The sequence below is a fragment of the Carcharodon carcharias genome, chromosome 5, assembly GCF_017639515.1.
Source record: "Carcharodon carcharias isolate sCarCar2 chromosome 5, sCarCar2.pri, whole genome shotgun sequence".
NCBI classification, from domain to species: Eukaryota; Metazoa; Chordata; class Chondrichthyes; order Lamniformes; family Lamnidae; genus Carcharodon; species Carcharodon carcharias.
Genome location: NC_054471.1, coordinates 31,912,242 through 31,934,551, shown reverse-complemented (window position 1 = coordinate 31,934,551; position 22,310 = coordinate 31,912,242). Strand labels below are relative to the sequence as shown.

The following is a 22,310-nucleotide window of genomic DNA, read 5'->3' as shown; positions in this document are numbered from 1 at the left end:
GTTAGAAAAGTGTAGCTATGAGGTGAGATTGGATAGGTTGGGGTTATTCTCCTTAGAACAAAGAAGGCTGAGAGGTGACTTGATTGAGGAGTACAAAATTATGAGGGGAATAGATAGAGTGGACAGGATAAAATTGTTTCCCTTGGTGGAGAAATCTAGAACCAGGGGACATAGATTCAAGATAAGTGGCAGAAGGTGTAGGGGGGACATGAGGAAGAACTTGTTTACGCAGAGGGTAGTGGGTGTCTGGAATTCGTTGCCCAAGTTGGTGGTAGAGGCAGAGACTCTAAACTATTTTGAAAAGTACCTGGATCTGCACCTAAAGTGCTGTAAGCTGCAGGGCTATGGGCCGAGTGCAGGAAGGTGGGATTAGAAAGGTCACCTGGGTGTCCTCGGGCTGGCATGGACAAGATGGGCCGATTGGCCTCCTTCTGTGCTGTAACCTTTCTATGGTTCTATGGTTCTAAAAGGTTAGAAGTGGGGATGTTCGCTGATGATTGCACAATGTTCAGCACCTTTCTTGACTTCTCAGATACTGAAGCCGTTTGTGTCCATGTGCAGCAACACTTGGGCAACATTCAGGTTTGGGCTGATAAGTGGCAAGTAACATTCGTCCTACATAAGTGCCAGGCAAGGACCATCTCAATCAAGAGAACATCTGACCATCTCCTCTTGACATTGACATTGCTGAATCCCCACAACTAACATCCTGGGTGTTCCCATCGACCAGAAATTGAATGAGACCGGCTATATAAATACTGTGTCTACAAGAACAGGTCAGTGGCTGAGAATTCTGCGGTGAGTAACTCACCTTCTGACTCCCCAAAGCCTGTCTACCATCTACAAGGTACAGGTCAGGAGTGTGATGGAATACTCCCCATTTGCCTGGATGAGCGCAGCTCCAACACTCAATAAGGTTGACACCATTTAGGACAAAGCAGTGCGCTTGTTTGGCACCCCATCTACCATCTTAGACATTCACCCCCTCTACCGCCGACGCACAGTGGCAGCAGTGTGTACCAGCAATAAGATACACTGCAGGAACTTACCAAGGCTCCTTAGATAGCCGTTTAAACCCACAATTGCTACCACCTAGAAGGACAACAAGGACAGCAGATACATGGCAACACCACCACCTACAAATCCCACCCCCCCCACACACACACACACACACACACACACACACACACGCCACCCTGATTTGGAACTATATCGCTGTTCCTTCACTGTCACTGGGTCAAAATCCTGGAACTTCCATCCTAACAGCTCTGTGGGTGTACCTACAACACATGGACTGCACTGGCTCAAGAAGGTGGCTCACCACCAACTTCTCAAGGGCAATTAGGGATGGACAATAAATGCTGGCCTCATTAGTAATGCCCATGTCCTGTGAAAGAATAAATAAAACAATGGTGATGGATGGCTATGGACTTGATGATGAGTACATACTGTTAGGCAATGTCTGGTAGGCAGTGATTTTGATCTGCTTCTGAGCTTGGTGAATGGGACAGGAAGAAAGTTGGTGAGGTTAGTCCCTACCGGCCACGATGAGAAGGGTGATTGGGGCTATTTAGTTAGTGCTTATAATGAGCTGGTGTCGTGTAACGTGATGGCCTGTCAGAGAATACTGAGAGAGGCACATAGTATATCTATGGGCTTGTTTAAAGAGGATTCAAGCTTGGGATAGCAACAAGAGAGAAGGATGACTAAGTAGTAGTGATACTTTGGGTTAGGAATCAAAGAGGAGAGAGATAAAAAGTAGCGTAGCCAAGGGGAAGGAAGGGAAATGGAGGCCCAGGTAGGGTTGAAAATAAAAAAGATGATGGAGGGCTGGCAGTCATAGCTAAAATATCCAGCTGAATGAACACAAGGGATTTGAATGACATAGGCATTCAAGAACCCAACTATCTCTGCCTTAAAAATATTCAAAGACACTGCTTTCAACACCTTTTGAGGAAGAGAGCTCTAAAGGCTCATGACCCTCTGAGAGAAAAAGTTTCTCTCACCTCTGTCTTCAATGGGCAACCCCTTGTTTGTAAATAGCGACTTCTATTTCTAGATTCTCCCACAAAAGGAAGCATTCTTTCCACATCCACCCTGTCAAGACCCCTCAGGATCTTAACTGCTTCAACCAAGCTGCCTCTTGCTCTTCCAAATTCCAGTGGATACAAGCCTAACCTGTCCAACCTTTCCTCAGAAGACAACCCGCCCATTCCTGGTATTAGTATAGTAAACCTTCTCTGAACTGCTTCTAATGCATTTACATCTTTCTTTAAAGAAGGAGACCAGTATTGTACACAGTATTCCAGATGTGGGCCAAAATTTTCCCCTCCCATTGGCAACAGGCACCATGGCCGGCATGCACAGACAATCTGATGAGAAGGCCAAAAGTTGGTTTTACTCCATCGTGAAACCAGTTTGCGATCGTCTGCTCCACCCGTCAATGGCGAGCTACGTTCCCTCCATAGAGTCATAGAGATTTACAGCACAGAAAAAGGCACTTCAGCTCGTCGAGTCTGCACTGGTCAAACACGTACCTAACTATGCTGTCCAACGTCAGGAACTTAATTTTAATTTATTTGCATCTTATCATTGTGGCCACACGCCGGAATCATCCCGTCATGCCAAATTTAGTTCCCACATCGGCGTGACTTCAGAACGGCGTGATTTGTGACTGCCTTTAAAAGGTGTGCACCTGGCGCGCTGAACTTCAAGGGGAACTCGGAGGTGAATGTGCACAACCTTGTGCGACGCTCATGAGGATCATCCGAAGGACGTCAAGGAAGAGATGCCACACATTTGGGTAGGTGGGGCACGGGCAAGTTGCTTTTTCCCGGTTGGCTTTTAGTGCAGTGCTGGGGCAAGGGCTCTAGTGTGGGTGGGGCCAAGGGATGGGACAAGGCAGCACAGACTGAAGGAAGTACACAAACACATACTGAGGCATTGAGGGGGCGTGTGGGCAGTGATTGGAGGGTTAGGAAAATTGCCACGCACTTGGAAAAGCTTGTCATAAGTGAACATTCTTCTGCAGCTGAGAATGTTTGGCAGTTCCATTGACATGCTTGGAGTCAGGCCTCTGAAGCATTTCTGCCCACTCAAGTAATGCAAAAGCATGAATGTGCCATCAAATGCTCCAGTGCATTTCACCTCTCAAGTATAGACTGCAAATTAATGTGCGTCTTAGGGGCTTACAGATCAATTGGCTGACTGGGCAAGTTGTACAATCCCCTTGTGAAAGGTGGCCATGGTGCAGTTACCAGTGGAGGTACTCAGAGCCTCTTGCAATGTCTTTATTAAGGTTTGGGCCAGTATCCCTCATGGTTCAAATTAACAGTGCAGCCTTGCAGTGCACTTTGGGAGAATGCCTGCACCTCAGCTGAGAGCACAGCATGCAGCCCAGTGGCTGAAGCTGCCATCAGTTGGTCAAGTGGAGTGGGGCGGAGGAGGGTGGTGTTTCGGACAGCCATGAAGCTGGCCATCCCAGTGGTGACTAGCACTCTCTGGCATGCATGAAGGGGCCTTGAGACTTAACCAAGAGAGGTCCTCAGGACACATATGCTATCCCACTCATCTCTCTCTTTAATCCTGCAGGAGGAGAACATCAAAATCCTGGAGTTGGCTGATCTAGCGATCTGCCTCATAGCTTACAGGGAGCAGAGAAAAAAGACAGGAGTGCGACGGATGCGCCTGGCTCACCAATGGGAGGAGCACCACCCTCAAGGCGAAGGTGCGGCAGGGCCTCCGCATGCAGCTGAAGATCCACAGCAAGCCATCAATCATAGGCGCCTTGCTAGACCCAGGATCTATAGACAGCACTTGTCATTCCTGCAGATGACTTGAGAACCAGTGTTGCTGAAGACAGCACAAAGCTAGGGAATTGGTGGGTCACACATGACACCTGCTGCAGGATTTGGCGCCATGGGAACATGGAGGGCATCTGCTGCCGTGGCCATGAAAGTGACCACAGCACTCAATTTTTACGCCAATGGGCCCTTCCAGAGCTCCACAGGTGACCTGTGTGGGATCTCGCAAACCTTCACACACTTGCACCCAGGACGTCTTGTATGCCATCCTTGCGAAGGCAAAGAACTTCTTGCTTTTGACTGTGATCAGGAAAGCCAGGAAGCAAGATCGCTGGGACATGCGGCAATCTCAGGTTTTCCACAGTTGCGGGCTGCCATTGACTGCACTCGTGGTGCTTAAATCTCTGTGGCAACAAGCTGTCAACTATGTCAACTGCAAGGGCTTCCACTCGCTGAATGTTCATCTGGTCTATGACCACCACAAGCGCATCCTACAGGTCTGTGCATGATTCCCAGAGAGTGCCCTCAACTTCTACATCCTTAGCTGGTCTCAGATCGCTGACATCTTCCAGGGTCCAGAGAGGCTGCAGGGACAAGGGCTACCCACAGACGATGTGGCTGATGATGTCCGTGTGGCGGCTTCGGACTGCAGCAGAGAGATAGTGCTATGAGGCTCATGCTGCAGCTCAGACTTTGGTTGGGCAAATGATTAGGCATATTGAAAATGAGGTTCCGGTTCCTTGACAGGCCTGGTGGAGCACTGCACTACAGTCCACAGAAGTTGTTGCACATTATCATCGCTTGCTGTGCATTACATAACCTGGTGCTGTAACGGCGGGAGGAGCGAAGGAGATGGCGGAGCTGTTCGTCTCCTCCAATGAGAATGCTGAAGGGGATGAGGGTGATGAGGTCCTCGAAGATGAGGATGCCGGCAATGACCACACGAGGCAGGTGTGCTCATGAGGCCCTAATTGCCCCAAGATTCGTGGAGGGTGATGACACGATGCAGTGAGGACAGTCCTGACACCCTCACCTTGCATCTATAAATATGGAAACATAGAAACTAGGAGCAGGAGTAGGCCATTCGGTTCTTCGAGCCTGCTCCACCACTCAATATGATAATTGCTGATACTCTATCTAAGCGCCATATTCCTGCTTTCTCTCCGTACCCCTTGAAGCCCCTAAAGTCCAAAGATTTATCAATTTCTTTCTTGAATATACTTAGTGACCCAGCCTCCATAGCCTTCTGCGGTAGAGAATTCCACAGGTTAAACAACCTTGAGTGAAAAAACTTTTTCTCTTCTCAGTCCTAAATAGCCTGCCCTATATCCTGAGACTGTAGCCCCTGGTTCTAGACTCCCCAACCAGGGGAAACACCCTCCTTGCATCCAGCCTACCTAGCCCTGTTAAAATTTTATGTGTTTCAATCAGATCCCCTCTCATTCTTCTAAACCCTCGTGAATACAGGCTCAGTTGAACCAATCTCTCCTCATACGACAGTTCTGCCATCCCCGGTATCATCCTAGTGAACCTTCGCTGCTCTCCCTCTATGGCAGTATACCCATTCTTAGGTAGAGAGACCAGAACTGCACGCAATACTCCAGGTGTGGTCTCACTGAGGCCCTGTATAACTGCAATAAAGCATCCCTATTTCTGAACTCAAATCCTCTTGCAATGTAGGCCAACAATACCATTTGCCTTTCTATTTGTTTGCTGCACCTGCCTATTTACTTTCATTGACTGGTGGACAAGGATATCCAGATCCCTTTGTACATCCACATCTTCCAATATATCACCATTTAAATAATACTCTGCCTTTCTCTTTTTCACATTGGAGTGTATAACTTCACATTTAGCCACGTTATACTGCATCTGCCATGTGTTTGCCCACATACAAAACTTTTCTAAATCGCCCTGAAGCCTCCTTGCATCCTCCTCACAACTCACAACCCCGTCCAGCTTTGTATCGTCTGCAAACTTGGAAATATTGTAGATAAAGGCAAAATATTGCGGATGCTGGAAATCTGAAACAAAAACAAAAAATGCTGGAAAAATGCAGCAGGTCTGACAGCATCTGTGGAGAGAAAGACAGAGTTAACATTTCGAGTCTGTATGACTTCTTCAGAGCTGAAGAAAAGTACAAAAGTGGTAAATATGTACTGTTTGGGGGTGGGGTGGGGGGCGGCGGGGGGTCGGTGGGGCGGTGGAACAGGTGAAGCTGGATAGAAGGCCAGTGATAGGTGGAGGCAAAGGAGAGATTGCCAAAGATGTCATAAACAAAAGGTCAAAGGGCTGTTAATGGTGGTGGTACTGGCTAAAGGAGGTGCTAATGGTGACATTAAGAGTAGAAAGCAGAATGTGTGTGATAATAGCTGGACCAGGCTAAGCACTCTGGAAAGAACAAAATGAGCAAGTGACAGGGATAAAGGAAAAATACTGTGGATGCTGGAAATCTGAAACAAAAACAAAAAATGCTGGAAAAACTCAACAGGTCTGACAGCATTTGTGGAGAGAAAGACAGAGTTAATGTTTGGAGTCCTGTGAGGACAAGGGGGCGGTGGGGGACCCTATCATGGTTCTTGGAGGTAGAGGAAGGTGTGAGGGCAGAGGTGCGGGAGATGGGTCAGAGACTGTTGAGGGCCCTGTCAATCACCGTGGGTGGGAACTGTTTTGGAAAGTGGCATAATTGGAACAGATGCGACGGAGGCAAAAGAATTGAGAGAATGGGATGGAGTCCTTGGAGGGAGCTGTAGTCGAGGTACCTATGAGAGTCGGTAGGCTTGTAATGAATATTGGTGGACAGTCTATCACCAGAAATTGAGACAGAGAGTTCAAGGAAGGGAAGAGAAGTGTCGGAGATGATGGATGGGTGGAAATATTGCATTCGCTTACCTCATCGATGTGAATAGCTGGAGCCCAAGCACTGATTCCTGCGGTACACCACTGGTCACCGCCTGTCACCCGGAAAAATACCCATTTATTCCCACTTTCTGTTTTCCAGTCTGTCAACCAATTCTCAATCCATGCCAGTATATTACCCTCTGTGAACTGTCTGTGAACGTTTGATTCCTGTGTGGCTGATGGCAGTGCACATATCCTCAGGCTCATGTCATGGAGAGGCAGCAGAAGCTCCAATAGTCGCAAGATTCTTGGAGGATGATGATGACATGCAGTGAGGACACTCCATAGATATTCATATTGCCTCTGTGAATTTCTGACTTCAGCCTGGCTGATGGCAACTCACTTGTGTTCTGTGATCAGGGTCATATCATGGGGGTGCAGCCAGGGAACTTTAAAAGCACTTGATCAGCCGACAGCCTTCTTGATCTGTCCTATTCAGGACTATACGGTCACCAGACAGAGATGTTGAAGAGATGTGTGGGGCAGCCCCACTTCAGAGGTACTGAGAGCACACGGAGAGAATGACAGAACTCTGCCCACAACATTCTGGCAACAATGACAAGCATCATTATGGTGCAGGCCTCACTAATGTGTCCAGTGAGTGTGAAGCTGCACCATCACTTTGCTCTGAGGGTTACACACTGCACAGGGAAGAGGCCCTGGACTGCGACACTTGCCTTTTTCTTGTGCAGGAACCAAGGTTTCACATCTGAGTGACACGAACACTGCTCATCATAACAAGGAGCCATAGGCAAGGAGACATTTTTGGGAATTTATTTACAGTAGTGACCATTGTGTGCAAGTGATTTACACCGATGCCCATGCGGTACAACTACATCTTCGTCACCTTCCTAAACTGATGCTCCCCTGACATCCATGGCGGAGGTGGAGGCAGCTTGCTGAATACTATGCCCTATTGTCTTTGAAGACTTGGGTGGGCGTCCTCTGGAAGGCTGAGTTCTGGAGGGCCCCGGTCAGCCTTGGGTACCTGGCTGTGTGCTAGGTGCACCCTTCTTGGCCTGTGGAGCTGGAGATGATGGGGTCAATGGAAGAGGGGATTTGGATTGGCTGGACATTCCTGGAGTCACCTAGGTGGATGGCCCCAGGGTTTTGAGCTGCTGTTGGTCCTTCCTATGGGTGCCCGACGGCCCCTGGCCTTCTCCTTGAGGAGAAGGGGAAGCTAGAGTGTCTTGCACCCCTCTCACGCTGACACTGTTGAAGGCCAATTATGGCGTTAGTGATGGAGCTCAGCATGCTCAGCAGTGCAGGACCGATGTCCTGGACCAAGCTCTCCATGGTGGCTGCCATCCTACCAGTATTGACCTCAGTACTTCAGCGTGCTGGCGCTATCACCTCTGACTGAAGGCGGATCAACTCCACCTGTGCCTTGCAATCTGTGGAGTGCACCAGATGCCCCTTCCTCATGTTCTCGTGATTGCCTTTGCAGCTCCAACAACTGAATGAGGACCGAGTCTAGAGGCTCATCATCTGAATTGTCCTCAGTAGATTCCTTACATCCAGCAGTCCTCCGAGTGCTGGCGATCTCTGATATCCTTGTCTCCGCCTGTTGTGGAATAGATTATGTGCTGTGCTCACCAGATTGTGCTTCCGAGGCTGCTCCACATCTAGGTCCCATTGAGGTCTGTGTTGCTGTGCTGGTGGAGGGTGTGGGTCAGTGCCGTGATGGGTCTTCAATAGAGCTGCCCTTAGGGTCCTCATCCGAGGTGTTCTTGGTGCTGGGGTCCGGGTCAAGGTTGCCTGAGGGCGATGTGGCAGATGTGCCTAGGAGAGAAGTGGAGGTTATTGGTGCTTGGCAGCCACATCACACATAGAGCAGTAGACTCAAGAGTAGCGTTGTCAGTGGGATAATGTGGTGCAGGATCCTTGCATGGATGATTGCTGCTGACCTCACCATCGCTGCAGGAATGGTCCACGTCATCTCTGACCATCTCCAGCACGTGACTCTTGAATGGAGTCAGAACCTTGCTGTCTGGCACTCCACACACGCTCTGGGACCTCTCCCATTGATTGTGCGCAATCTTGTCCCACATAAAGACAGATGGAGAGAGTGTGAGCAAGACGCATGCCAGGCCAAATGAGAAGGATGGCAGGCATGCATGTGTGCTGAGTGGATCCACGGACGGGATGAGGCCAGATGGAGATGTGGGGATGTGTGTGAGAGTGAGTGGTGATGTCCCTTGAAGTGGCGGTGAGCGAGATGCCAGTGAATGTGTGACAGCTTATGAGTGTGTGAATTGAGAGCGATGAGATAGTTGACTTACCCTGGCGGCATGGATAAGATCATTCATCCCTTTTCTGCACTGGATGGCCAACCTCTTGTGTGCAGTATTGGCACTGATCATCTCTGCCACCACCTCCCAAGCCAAAGAGATGAGACTGATGGCCCTCCTGTGGCCAGTGGGTGTAGACGACATCATGGCGTCCAAAAGGTGTCCAGGGATGCGCCACTGTCTTTGCGCAGTTATGTACTTTCCTTTAAGTTTGACACTGTCTTTAAGTCTTTTAGTTAAGTACGAATGGTGGTTTCGTCTCTTGGAAGTTTTCTTCCTCATGAGAATGTATCTATTCTGTGTATTGTGAAATATCCCTTTAAATGGATCTCTATTGACCTATTTCTTAACCTCATTTGCCAGTTCACTTCAGCTAGCTTTGCTTCCATTCCCTCATAATTGCCCTTATTTAAGTTTAAAGTACTAGTCTTGGAGCCACTCTTCTCTCCATCAAACTGAATGTAAAATTCAATCATATTATGATCGTTGCCATCCAGGGAAGCCTTCACTATGAGTTTATCATTAATCCTATCTCGTTTCACAATACCAGGTCAAATATAGCCTGCTCTCTGGTTGGCTCTAACACGTGTTGTTCCAACAATCTATCCCAAAAACATTCTATGAACTCCTCATCAATCCTAATTTTGCCCATCTGATTTTTCCAGTCTGTATGTAGATTAAAATCCCTCATGATTATTGCTGTACCTTTCTGACAAGCTCCCATTATCTCTTCCTGTATATCTGTCCTAGTTATAATTAAGAGGCCTGTACACCACTCCCACAAGTGACTTCTTGCCTTTATTATTCCTCACCTCAACCCAAACCACTTCTACCTTCTGGTTTCTGGAACTTAGGTCATCCCTTCCTAGTATGCTAATACAATCATTAACCACCTTTTCCTAACTTCCTATCCTTCATAAATGTCACATACCCTTCATCATTCATTTTGAGATGGCTGGAACAAAGGTGGCAGTCATCTGGAATACTGCATTCACTTCTGGGCATGTCAGAAAAGATATATTGGTCTTGAAGTGGGTGCAGTGTAAATATGCCATAATGATACTGGGACTAAAAGGAATGCATTATGAGAGCTTTATCCCTAGTTGGTTTCACAATGTATTTCTCCAAGAAACTCACAAAAACATGTTGCAAACTCATTTTCTAGACCACCCTTGCCCATTTTGTTGGTCCAGCTTTTTTTAAGATTAAAGTTACGTCACATTTATTATATTTTCTTTGTTACACTCTCCATTAATTTCTTTTTAATGCATTGTCCAATGGTATAACAACTGTTTGGGTGTCCATTTACTGACTCCTGCTATTCCCTATTTCCACCCACACTGATTCTATGTCCTGATTTCCTGAGCCAAAATCCTTTCTCTTTATGTCATCCTTTGCTTTCAGGGCTATCTTTCCTTCTTTGCCATTCTGTCTGTCTTTTCAAAATATTGTGCACCCTGGTATATTTATTTCCCAACCTTTGGTCATCATATAACCAAGTCTCTGTAATGGCGGTTAGATCTAAATCATTTATCTTTATTTGTGGCACTATGACTATCATTTTGAGCTTGTAGATTCCCCTTACACAATTGACTCTTTAGAGTTTCACCTTCAGAATAAATGCAAACCATTGCCTTCAATTCCTGTGACCAATTGCTTACTTTTAAGCCAACACCAATCATTTTTCTAGCTCATCCAGGGGTAAAAAAAAACAATTATCTACTGCAATAATATTAAAGCAAAATATTGCAGATGCTGGAAATCTAAAACAAACAAAGATTGCTGGAAAAACTCAGCAGGTCTGAAAGCATCTGTGGAGAGGAAGACAGAGTTAACGTTTCAAGTCCGTATGACTCTTCATCAGAACTAAAGAGAAATAGAAATGTGGTGAAATATAAGCTGCTTAAGGAAGGTTGGACAGGTGAAGCCTGATAGTGGGCCAGTGATAGGTGGTGGCAAAGGAGAGATTGCCAAAGATGTCATAAACAGAAGGTCAAAGGGGTGTTGGATGGTGGTGATATTAGTTAAAGGATGTGCTAATGGTGACATTAAGGGTAGAAAGCAGGGTGAGCAAGTGACAGATGGCCCGAGTGGGAGTGGGGTGAGGGGAGGGGATCGAAATAGGCTAAAAGGTGGGGATAAAACCATATGGAAATAAATTATAAAAATAATAATAGAAATAGGTGGGAAAAGAAAAAAAAATATATATAATAATTATTAGGAAAAAAAGGGGTGAAGATGGAGGAGAGAGTTCATGATCTGAAGTTGTTGAACTTATCTACTGCACATAGGTTGTCAGGGTGCTGGATGAAGCATGCAGCAATACTGTTTGCATTCTGCTTGTACATCACTAATGCAATCTATAAATTCAAAGCCTCCAGGGTTTGGGAAACATGGTTAGCAGGATATTCTGCTGGTGGAATTGTTGCGATAGTGGGGCAACCTGCACAAAAGAGAAATTTAGCCGTAGCAGCACAAGAATCTGGTGGGGCAGGAGAGAATAGAGAACTTTGGCAGATATATTCCATTGAAATAGAAGGAGAGAAGGCCACTACAAGGTTCTCGCCTATGGGGCACTGCAGACTGAGTATAAGCACTTACTAAGGTCTACTGCACTCTTTACACAGCAGGAGAATGGGCAATAATAGATAGACACAGAGCGATCAGTTGGAGATTATTCCTCCACCCACCCCCACCTCCAACTCCTCCACTGCCAATTGCTTTGGCAGGCAGGCAGGGCAGCATCCAGGAGAAAAACATAAATTGGATCTGCATAAAAAGAATTTATAATTATGGACAATCATTCCTATGGAAATAATGTTGAATTTAGTAATTCTTTGATATTTTATTTTATGAGAGAGATCATGATATTGATTGTGATAAATGGGCAAGGGAAGTCCATGCTAAAGTAATTTGAAATTCACTGGATGGATGGTGCTTTATGAATTGAATGGCCTTTGGACTTATGTTCAAATACATTTTGAGATTATCCAGGCCAGTTTGTTCTGATAAGCTGATCCTTTATAATGTAAAAAGAAATATTGATTCTGAGAAAAGCTATAACTCCAAGATAGATTTGTTGTTGGGATTCACTGTGCTACGTCTATCAGATCATATACCATATGCTGTAGGAAAGGTGTACGGTGTAATTGGCACTTAAAGTGATTTCAGTTTCCTACTTTAATTACTTGAATATTGTTCTCCAGAGTGCTAAAACTGAAGCTTTTTACATTCTTCAGTCCTCCAACAGATTATCATCAAGTCCTACATTTTATGTTTCTTATTTTTTCTTTTACTTTTTCCCAATCTTCTTGTATCCTGCATCATTGCTGTTGGCTGTTAGCCCGACATGTAGGTTTTTTTATAAAATTAAAATAAAAAAGATGACAATACACCACAGTGCTACTCCTAGTCGCCACAGGATGGCTCTTCAAACTAGGGCAGGTATTGGATGGGTGGCGGGGATACGTTGTGCAGAGGATAAACTCTTTCTTAAGTAAGTTATTTTAAATGGACTGAGAGTCATCTTAAACTGCTCTTTGGCATTTCTGGTCACTTCTTCAGCCCCCTTGTTGGGAAGGATGTGACTCTTGCACGGACGGCATAAGTCATCTATTAAATGGGATCTCATCCATTGTAGTGTTGTGGCAACAGAGCAAGGAAATGGGACTAATTGGATAGCTCTTGCAAAGAACCAGCACCAACATGGGCAAGGCGGGCTGAATGGACCTCCTTCTGTACTTATGATTCTATGATTTTATGAGAAACTGGATTTATCTTGCAAAATGTGATTTAACTTTCAGGTCCCATGTCCTCTTCTTCCCCAATGTATTCCGTATTTATTTGGTTAATGAGGAAAAGGCATCTGGATTAGATTTTGGATTCCACTCATATCTTTGAGGTGATGCAGCAACATTTGATGGCTGGTATGGGAAATTTCTAGTATATGGGAGAGCAACTGAATATCAGGACTACCCAAATATTAATGTTCTGCCATTTAAAAAATCGACATGATGAATGGATTAAAGGACGGTGTGTATTTAGAGAGAGCACAACCATAATGCATTGATAATGACCATTATTTATTTAAACTACTCAGTTATATCAATAATGATTTGATTCTGCTTTTTAAAAAATAATCCTTTAAATCGTTTCCATATGAATATATAGTGACCCTGATGGAGTGGTCTTAAAGCTGTAAACTCAGACTCCGAACCTCATTTTCCTAAGAAATATGTTCCATCAATTTGTTGGCATTCACTAATTTACAGAAACCTAGATGCCCATAGTTCTACAAAACACAAAATTGCGATTCTGTCCTTGGATTGATGCTGAAAGGTCATTATATTGCATTTTTTACATATGTTTTCTTTTCATAGTTTGACCGTAAAGCAGTCTAAACCAGATGTCTACTGTTGGACTGGCTGGTTGATTTGGAACTCCTTACTGATTAGGCTAATAGACTGTGAAATTATGGGTTGTTTTCTTCTGTGGCCATACACCCACCAAGAAACATATTGACATTATCCACACAGTCTACTTAACTAATGCAAATATTCACTTAATACTGCAAGTGCAATGTGCTAATCCAGTCCTTTGAATTGTCATTTTGTGGAGAACAATTTTTTGTTTTTTAAAAAATCTTATTGTTTGGAAAAACTAGATTTGAATTTGTGGGTGCAAGTGGACTGAATTAATGTTGACTTTTGAAATCTTATTATTAACAGCATCTGCAACATTTTTCCCCACATGAAGTAGGGTAAGAAACTTAAGTGCTTCTTAAAATAAGAGTTGGGTAAATACGGGATGGTGGTTGGCATGCTATTGAATAATCACATGCGGACTCGTTTTGATGCCACAAATGGTGAGATATTCTCAGCTCCTACTATGATCACAACAACTCCTCTATGTAAGTGTTGGTTAAAATAACATTCTGATCCCAATTATGTCATTGGATACAGATCTGCATGTTTAGAGAAGTATCCTACTAAGCTTCTAGCAGGTGCCCCTCTCATCTGCTCAGAAGAGCAGGTCTACATCGGAACCCATGGGATGACTGTTGAACTTCGGTGGGTATGTCTTATGGGTGGTCAAGATTAAAACTGCCCCTTTTATCTCCTTAATTTTAAATCCACGACCTCTTTACTGCTATTAAGGGGATGAACTAAAGATATGGAGAAAAAGTGACAGTTGGAAATTCTTTCAGAAACTAATTTGAGAGTGTTGATAGGTTTACCATTATTTAATCGGTAAGTTCTCTTGGCTGTTCAACCAGGACTTGTTTCCAAAAGTCCTTAGTAGCTTCTTGTTATTTTTCTGGTCAATTCCCTCACTTTCTGGTTTTTTATGATCTCTGCTTTACCAGCTATGAGTCAGAGAATGTTGTAGTAGGTCAAGTCCTACAGGAAATTGGGAATATGGTACTTCTGTGAAGTGTGTGCTATGTACGAGGCTTTTAATATTCCACGAGTAAAACCCCCATGGTATTGCAGATGCATATAGTGGTTGTCCTATAAGATTCGGCCATTGTGCAAATGCTTAAACTCCATAACTCTAATTTAGCGTCTTCCAACCTCTTGTGGCAATTGTATATTTACCAGCCTGTTGGATGTTCACCCAGGCTAAAGGCTTATGGTAGCAGTGTGAAGTGTGCCATGGGTGTGCTGATGCTGGCTCCTTATTGTTCTGTACTTATTTTGAGTGCTGTTTGAGGCTATGTTCGCTCTCTCTGTTTTCTTTCCACAGGTGAAGGTTTTCTATAACTAGTTTGTGGCTGGGATTGATTTTTTTTGCGTCTTTTGAAACATTAAAGCTGTTATGAATTCACCCATTGGTTGTAGGTTTAACTTACCTACAGTAATTTACAGTTATTGGTGACCTCTTTTGTTCTGAACAGACTGTAATGCTATTTACTGGGATGTGTGGTGCCTCTTTTCTGCAACAATGGCCCTGAATTATTTTTACCAGTTTTTCTGTTGCCAGCCTTCAGCTTGTTACCATTGTTTTACTGCTATTTCACTACTGAAAATACTGTAAGCATTTATAACTGACTATACCAAGAAGTGTAGTACGCTAATATTGTCCAATAGATATCGCTGACTAACCACAAAGGTGACTATGACAAAGTTAGAACAGAAAACACTGGAAAAACTCAGCAGGCCAGGCAGTAACTGTGGAGAGAGAAACAGAATTAACGTTTCACTGTTTAAACCACTAATTTTAATGGAAAACATACACAATAGAGGTAAATACACGTGACATATACATACTTACTTAACAAACTACTCCCAACCACTGCCAACATAAAATCCTCTCCAGAGGATTGGAGAGTGGCAAATATGACAAACCACTACCAACATTCAGTCCTCTCCAGAGAATTGGAGACTGGCAAATGTGACACCCTTAATTAAGAAAGAGTGCAAGAACAGCCCAAGGAACATTTTTAAAATTCATTCATGGGATGTGGGCTTTGCTGGCTGGACCAGCATTTATTGCCCATCCCTAGTTGCCCTTGAGAAGGTGGTGGTGAGTTGCCTTCCTGAGCTGCTGCAGTCCATGTGGTACAGGTACACCCACAGCGCTAATAGAGAGGGAGTTCCATAATTTTGACCCAGCGACAATAAAGGAACGGTGATAAATTGCCAAGTCAGGATGGTGAGTGGCTTGGAGGAGAACTGCCAAAAGCCACTCACCATCCTGACTTGGAAATATATTGCCATCCCTTCACTGTCACTGGTTCAAAACCCTAGAACTGTCCCCCTAACAGCACTGTGGGTGTACCTGCAGCGTTTTAAAAAGGTGGTTCACCACCACCTACTCAAGTGCAATCAGGGATGGGCATTAAATGCTGGCCTAGACAGCGATGGTACATCCCATGAACAAATGAAAATAGATGCTTCCAAGTCCTTCACTGCAGTGTTGGGAATGGTGAAAATGGGGTCTGGAAAGTTTTTTCCATTACAAGTAATGGCTCCTGCAGCTTTTGCCTGAACTTGTATGCCCTGATTCCCATGGTGACGAAAGTGGACACAGAGCTGGAAATGGAGGCGGGTCTTCTGCAGACCGTCTGCCATTTTTTGTTTAGTTTCAAGATGGACAGAGGCATCCAAATCCAGGCTACCATCATGAAGCGAGATGGTAAATCTGCCAGTGTAATTGAATGACTGTATGTGAACAGCTAGGTCTCCATCTTCATCCCCTTCAACTGGAAAGTGTTTGATATTCAGTTCCTTTCCCTTACCCAAAATAATGTGGCTGAAAACAATAGTTCGCAGGATGTTAAACCAAAAAAGTCTTAGCACACAAATTGGCAAAATTTTTGCAGAAGACTTTTTGTAATAATGCAAGAGCACTGAGCTGTTGACTTGCTCAGGATTTAAAAATAATTACTGATGACAGCTATGGAATCCCGGCGACACAGTAATTATATTGTGACCAGCAGGTAGAGGCTTTCAGGGAGGAATACTGGTGAGCAGTACAGTATTGATTAATGACATTGCCTCATACATTGCAAATATTTCATTTTAACCTTTTTTATATCTTTCGTTGGATGTAGGCATCACTGGCAAAACCAATATTTGTTGCCTGTCCATAATTGCCACAGCTGAGTGGCTTGCCACTTCAGAGGACATCTGAACACAGAGTCAGCCATATTGCTTGGTTAACTTCATTTGCATGGTTCACCACCTGAATGGTCAAAATTGCTTCACTTTAATGTTGGGGTGCAACATTATTTTGCTACTTATTTCTACCGAAGAGTTAAGATGCTTTCTCTTTATATTGGTTCTTGATTTTTAGAGTGTTGGAGAAAAATCTATTTCACTCCAAGGGCAGAATTTTCTGCCTGCTGGGCGGGCGGGCCGGACCCAATCTCCGGCGGGTGGGGAGTTGATCCCTGCCGGAGAAGCGGGCCCTCCCGCCATTTTACGTGGGCGGGCCGATTAAGGCCCGCCCAGCGTGACATCTGGCGGGAAGCGCTATGCGCTTCCTGTGCGAGCGGGGGGGGGATTCCCCAAAAGCGAGAGAGCGCTCTTTCGTGCATGCACACGAAAGAGCGCACATCTCCCTGAGGCTAAGTGCTGCCTCAGGGAGATCGCTGACAGTCTTAAAAACGTTAAAAATAGAAAAAAAAAACTCCTTAACATGTCCCCCTCATATGACAATGTCATACGAGATGGGACATGTTCATAAATTACACTAAAACTTTATTAAACTTTTTAAATCCCTGTATGAAACCTCATCCCGCCCGCTGCGGGTCCACCTTCCTGAAAATTTAAATGGGGCAGGATGACATTGGGGGTTCCCCCCGATGTCATCCCGCATCATTTTACGCGTCGGCGAGTGGGCCCCACCCCCTGATCGCCAACAGCAAAATTCAGCCCCAAGAGCGTATTAATGAAATGAGGATTGACTGAAATATTTGGCTCTGTTAACTCTTGGCTTACAGGGAGTAGTTTAATTTGGACATAAGGCCCTTTTTGGTCTTAAATCTTTCGGTCTGAAATCTTTAGCTCTTATGCCAACATTTAAAACTTTCAATTGCAGGCACTACAATCCAAGCAGTATATTTGTATGATAATGTGAGGGTCAGTGTTCTGTCTGTTGAAAGTGACAGCTATATTTGAATTAGGAAAAAAGACTTCTATATTTGAAAGAGAAAGATAAATATTTCTAAAGCACCTTTTACAACCTCAGGACGTCTCAAACAGCTTATAGTTTTCAGGTAGTTTCTTGAAGCATTGTATTGTACAAAATAACAGCCAAGGATCATAGTGGAATAAACTATAGCACTCTAAATCCAATTCCTAATTGTGAACAGAAGTGTTGCTTTTATGGGAAAGGAGGGGATGCATATCTTTTTCTTGTTGGGTTATGCCCTGGAGGTCATATGAGATATCGATTGCATGCCAGCATCTTTGATAGGTGGTAACCTGCCATGGTTTCAGTGTGTCTCTTCAGGCTAAAACTGCAAATCGGTATTTATTGTGAAATGCTCTGAATTTTCTATAATCACCTTAATTAGCGATGCTCATTAATTGCCAAGAATTCTCTCATGTCAGGTTATTTGCTTGAGCTGCTTCATTGTTGAGAACTAGATCCAGCACTGCATTTTTCTTTGGGATATTCTGTTACATCATGCAACATACTGATTACGGAATCAGTTTTGAATGCTTTCTAAAACATTTTTGAAACCTCCTCCCCATTTTTCTCATTAACTATCCTGAGATTTACTGAGGCAGAAGTTTATGTCCCTCATAATTACAACTTTGTCACTGCTGGAAATCTCTCTAAATTGCCTATAATTTTCATCTTTGATTTCTTTCCCACATTTGGTGGTCCATAATGTACTCCCGATATGGTTTGATCTCTTATTATTTCTTAACCTTTCCCAGACACTGTCTGAGTATCACCATCAAATAAGCCATTTTTTGTTTTACTGTGGCTGGAATTATATCTTTAACAACACTAATTTCTTCTGTGTATTTACTTCTTTGTGTCTCCTGAAACTTTTAAAACTGGCAATATTTAGTTCCAAGGCAGCAATGTTGTTTCCATCCATTCTAATTGGTGACTCTAGTTCCCTAACATTATTTCTAATGTCTAGGTGTCAGCCTTGGCTCAGTGGTAGCAATCTTGAACCAGAAGGTCCAAGCCCCATACTAGATACTTGAGCACATAATTCAGACTGACACTTTAGTGCTATACTAAGGGAATGACTGTTTTTTCAGATGAGATATTAAACTGAGGGCCCCTCTGTCCTCTCTATAAAGGAATCCATGGTACTATTTGAAGAGGAGTTTGGGAGTTCTAATGATGTCCTAGCTCGCAAGTTCCATTTACCATCACTCCTGTGCCCTGACTTAAATGGGCTCCGGTTCCAGTAATGCATCTATTTTAAAATCTTATCATTTACTCATATTCCTCTGTGGCCTAATCTTATCTGAGAGATATATGTGTTCTTTTAATTCTGGCCTGTTATGTATCCCCAATTTCCTTCAAAACAATAATTAGCAGCTGTATTCTTGGCTGCCCAGATCAAGACTCGGCAACCTTAATAACAGGCAGAGCCATTTTTCAAAATTAAAAAAAATGCAATATCTTAAGAGCCACAACACTGTTACTCAAATTCTAATAATAATGAAAAACAATAGAGGGACAATTTAACAAAGTTTTAAAGGTTTTTATGAAAAAGTTGTTAATTTAATACTTTCTCACAAGTATACTGTTGACAAAAGTTTAAAAGAAATGAAATATAACATTTTCTAATTACCATTGACCGATGAATGTCAGGAGCTGCAAATGGTTCCTTCATGAACTGCATGTTGCAGACCCCTGGACTATGTCCTAAGCTCTGGAATTAACCTCCCTAAACTTTTCCACCTCTCCATTGCACGATTGCATCTGATGTTATCCAAGGATCTACACATGATCCTCTCCTTTTCCACATCTAATCTTGACCCTTCTACTGCCTCTGTGCTGGCAGATTTTTTGCCAATGTCCAATCTTGCATGAGCTTAGTTTCTTCTACTTAAACATTGGGAAGAACAAAGGCATTGAGTTCAGACCTAGCCCACACATTCCATCCTATTCCTATGCCTTTATCACCTCCAAACCCAAACATTCCAACGTTTTTCAGGACAGCCTTCTGCCTTCCACCCTTAATAAATTTGAACTTGTTCAACGTTCTGCTGCCCATATCCTATCCCAGTATCCTGTTACCCTAATTTTTGCTGATTTGCATGCTCTCCTTCTCTTTCAATACCTCAAACTGAAAATTCTCATTCTTGTGTTTAAATCCTTTTATGGCCTTGCACTCAGCATATCTCTGTGACCACCTACGACCCTTCTACTGAATGCTTTGTTCCTCTGACTCTGAACACTTGTGCACTCCCCCTACCTTTCACTCCATCGTTGGTGGCTATGTCCTCAGCTAGGCCTCATGATCTGGAATTCCCTCCCTGCTATTCCTCGTCTCTCTATCTATTCTTCCTTCTTTCATACTCAAAACCTACCTCTTTGACCAACCTCAGCATCTATTTCTGAATTAAGCCTCCAATGTGTTTTGGAATTTTTTCTGTGTTTCAGGTGCTTTCTAATTGCAAGTTGTTACTGTTAGTACCGCAGTGCTTTATGTTGGAAATTCTGTGTATCCCTGGTGTCCTGAGTTGCTATGGCGTGAAGGATCGAACTTAAATTTTAAGTCATATAAGTCATATCAATTACATTTCTGGATCCACTCAGTTTTAAAAATTTTGTAAGATTTTGCTGCCCACTACAGCCATCAAGGCTGTAGAATCTTCACCAGCCTTATTTCACTCTTTCCTGTGGATGTGCCTCTGACCGCTAGTGGGGCTAACACTAGAAGACTGTCACTAATATTATTGTGTGGCTCAGCTGGTGAATTTCAGGCCAATGCAGGACTAAGCATATGAGTAGAAATTCTGACTGGCTACAGTTCTGGCAGGATCCCACCAGAGAGGAAAATCTAGGCCAGCATGTTATCTATTGGCCTATAAATGATTCGGATAACTGAGATCAGATAAATTTTATGTTAAAATATATGATTAATAACCAGCACTAATATTTGTTTATTTTTCTTTCCAGTGTCCTTGCAGGTTACAATGGCACTATTTTTGCTTATGGGCAGACAGGCAGTGGGAAGACATTCACTGTTACAGGAGGGGCTGAACGATACAGTGACAGGGGTATCATTCCCAGGACACTCTCATACATGTTTGGGGAGTTTCAGAAGGTAAAGTGTTTCATCTGTTAGCTTCTCACTTGTGTTCCTAATGCTAAAGCAGTAGGGGGTTTGGTTACAATTGCAAGGGAAGTAAGTGTAGTCCAAGTATTGAAATTTATGTAAGTTGTGATGTGGAACACGAGGAAACCTGTTACTGCCATATAACATAAATTAGCTTGTAAAGAAAATATTAAGGGGGAAAGAATTACTAGAGGAATTCAGAGCAAATGATCATGTGCATACATTTAGCTCGGTTTAGATTTTTATTTTTAGATTTAATGTCATGTGTCTAAGCCTCAGTCTTCAACTGTCTCTAAAACCACATCTGTGGAGAGTTTCATCAGCTAAGTCAGCTTGCTGGTTGGGGCAACCCCATCTGGATGAGGAAAATTATGCAAGTCTGACTAACAGTCCTGTTGAGTCCTGTTTGTTCTTTACCTGGCTTAGGTGTCTCAACAGGAGACATAGGAAACTTAACAAAATCAAGAGCTGGCAGACGTTTCCTCCTATGGGCCTCAGTTTAAGCTATGGAAAAGTCATTAACTGTTGTGATTATCCCTGTGGCAGAATCTTAGTCCTTCGCTAATTTCCTGGCAGTCAGAGAAGTCCAGTTTGTTCCCTTTTGTTTTCTGTACAGTATTTCCAGTATCCCAGAAAGAAAAAAATAGTAAAACTTGGAAATGACTGATACTGATCCGAACTGGAGTTCCATTTTAAGGTATACTTATATACCTTAATGACAATGTATTCAATGTTTTGAATCATTTGTGTTGGATACAACCTGCAAAGGAGATGCACACCGTTATATAGGACTGTTGCCGCTGTCTAACGTGCTAGGTAGATTCTATTTGTTCTCCAGTACCAGCCAGCATCCACCCAGTACCAGCCAGCATCTTTGTCGATGTTTAAATCTCAGCTCCTTTGTCACAATGGATTTGCAATTTCAAGATGCACAGCTGATTAAAGGTGACAATTCACTTGGGCATGGCCTTGTATGACTTTCACACACCACTGCAGCTGAAGATTTCCATACAAAATGAAACATGAGTGAAATTTTACATTTAACCAGGTGTTCACTATACACATACAGGTGCCTCACTTGCCCTGCTTCTCCCCACTGCTCTTGCTTAGCTGCAGTGGGATTGCTCCCAACTGAGAAATCAGATGGGTAATCGCTCCTGGACCTGCCTTTACTGCTCTGTACCCACCATATGGATGATATACAAATGTACTGTGGAGTCATCATCAACAAGGGAAGCAACTTGTCATTCGATGTCCTAGCTGCTGTCAGAACTTCACCCTGTTAAGAACCCCTGACAAAAAAAGCACGAGAATGGAGGAAAACTGAAAAATAGAAAGATAAGAGCCCTGACAGCTATTCAGTATTTCCTATAATCTCTTTTTCCCTCTGTCTGTTCAGATTTGGGCATCAGGCAATGCTTTTACTGTCTGCTGCATGTAAATACTCTACGGGGAGATAACATGTATTTATATTACTAGTTTAACATAGTAAAAGTCTCAAGCCACTTCACAGGAATGTTATGAAACAAAATCTGCCACTGAGCCACACAA

General features: G+C 43.6%; 1 protein-coding gene across 1 annotated transcript in view; it reads left to right on the top strand.

Moving 5' to 3' along the window:
• kif6 (kinesin family member 6) overlaps positions 1–22,310 on the top strand; it is a 474,098-nt gene that overhangs the window by 28,213 nt on the left and 423,575 nt on the right. Inside the window, exon 4 of the mRNA XM_041187334.1 lies at positions 20,600–20,747. Within this exon, the coding sequence (XP_041043268.1) occupies positions 20,600–20,747 (148 nt within the window). The remainder of the gene's footprint in view (positions 1–20,599; positions 20,748–22,310) is intronic.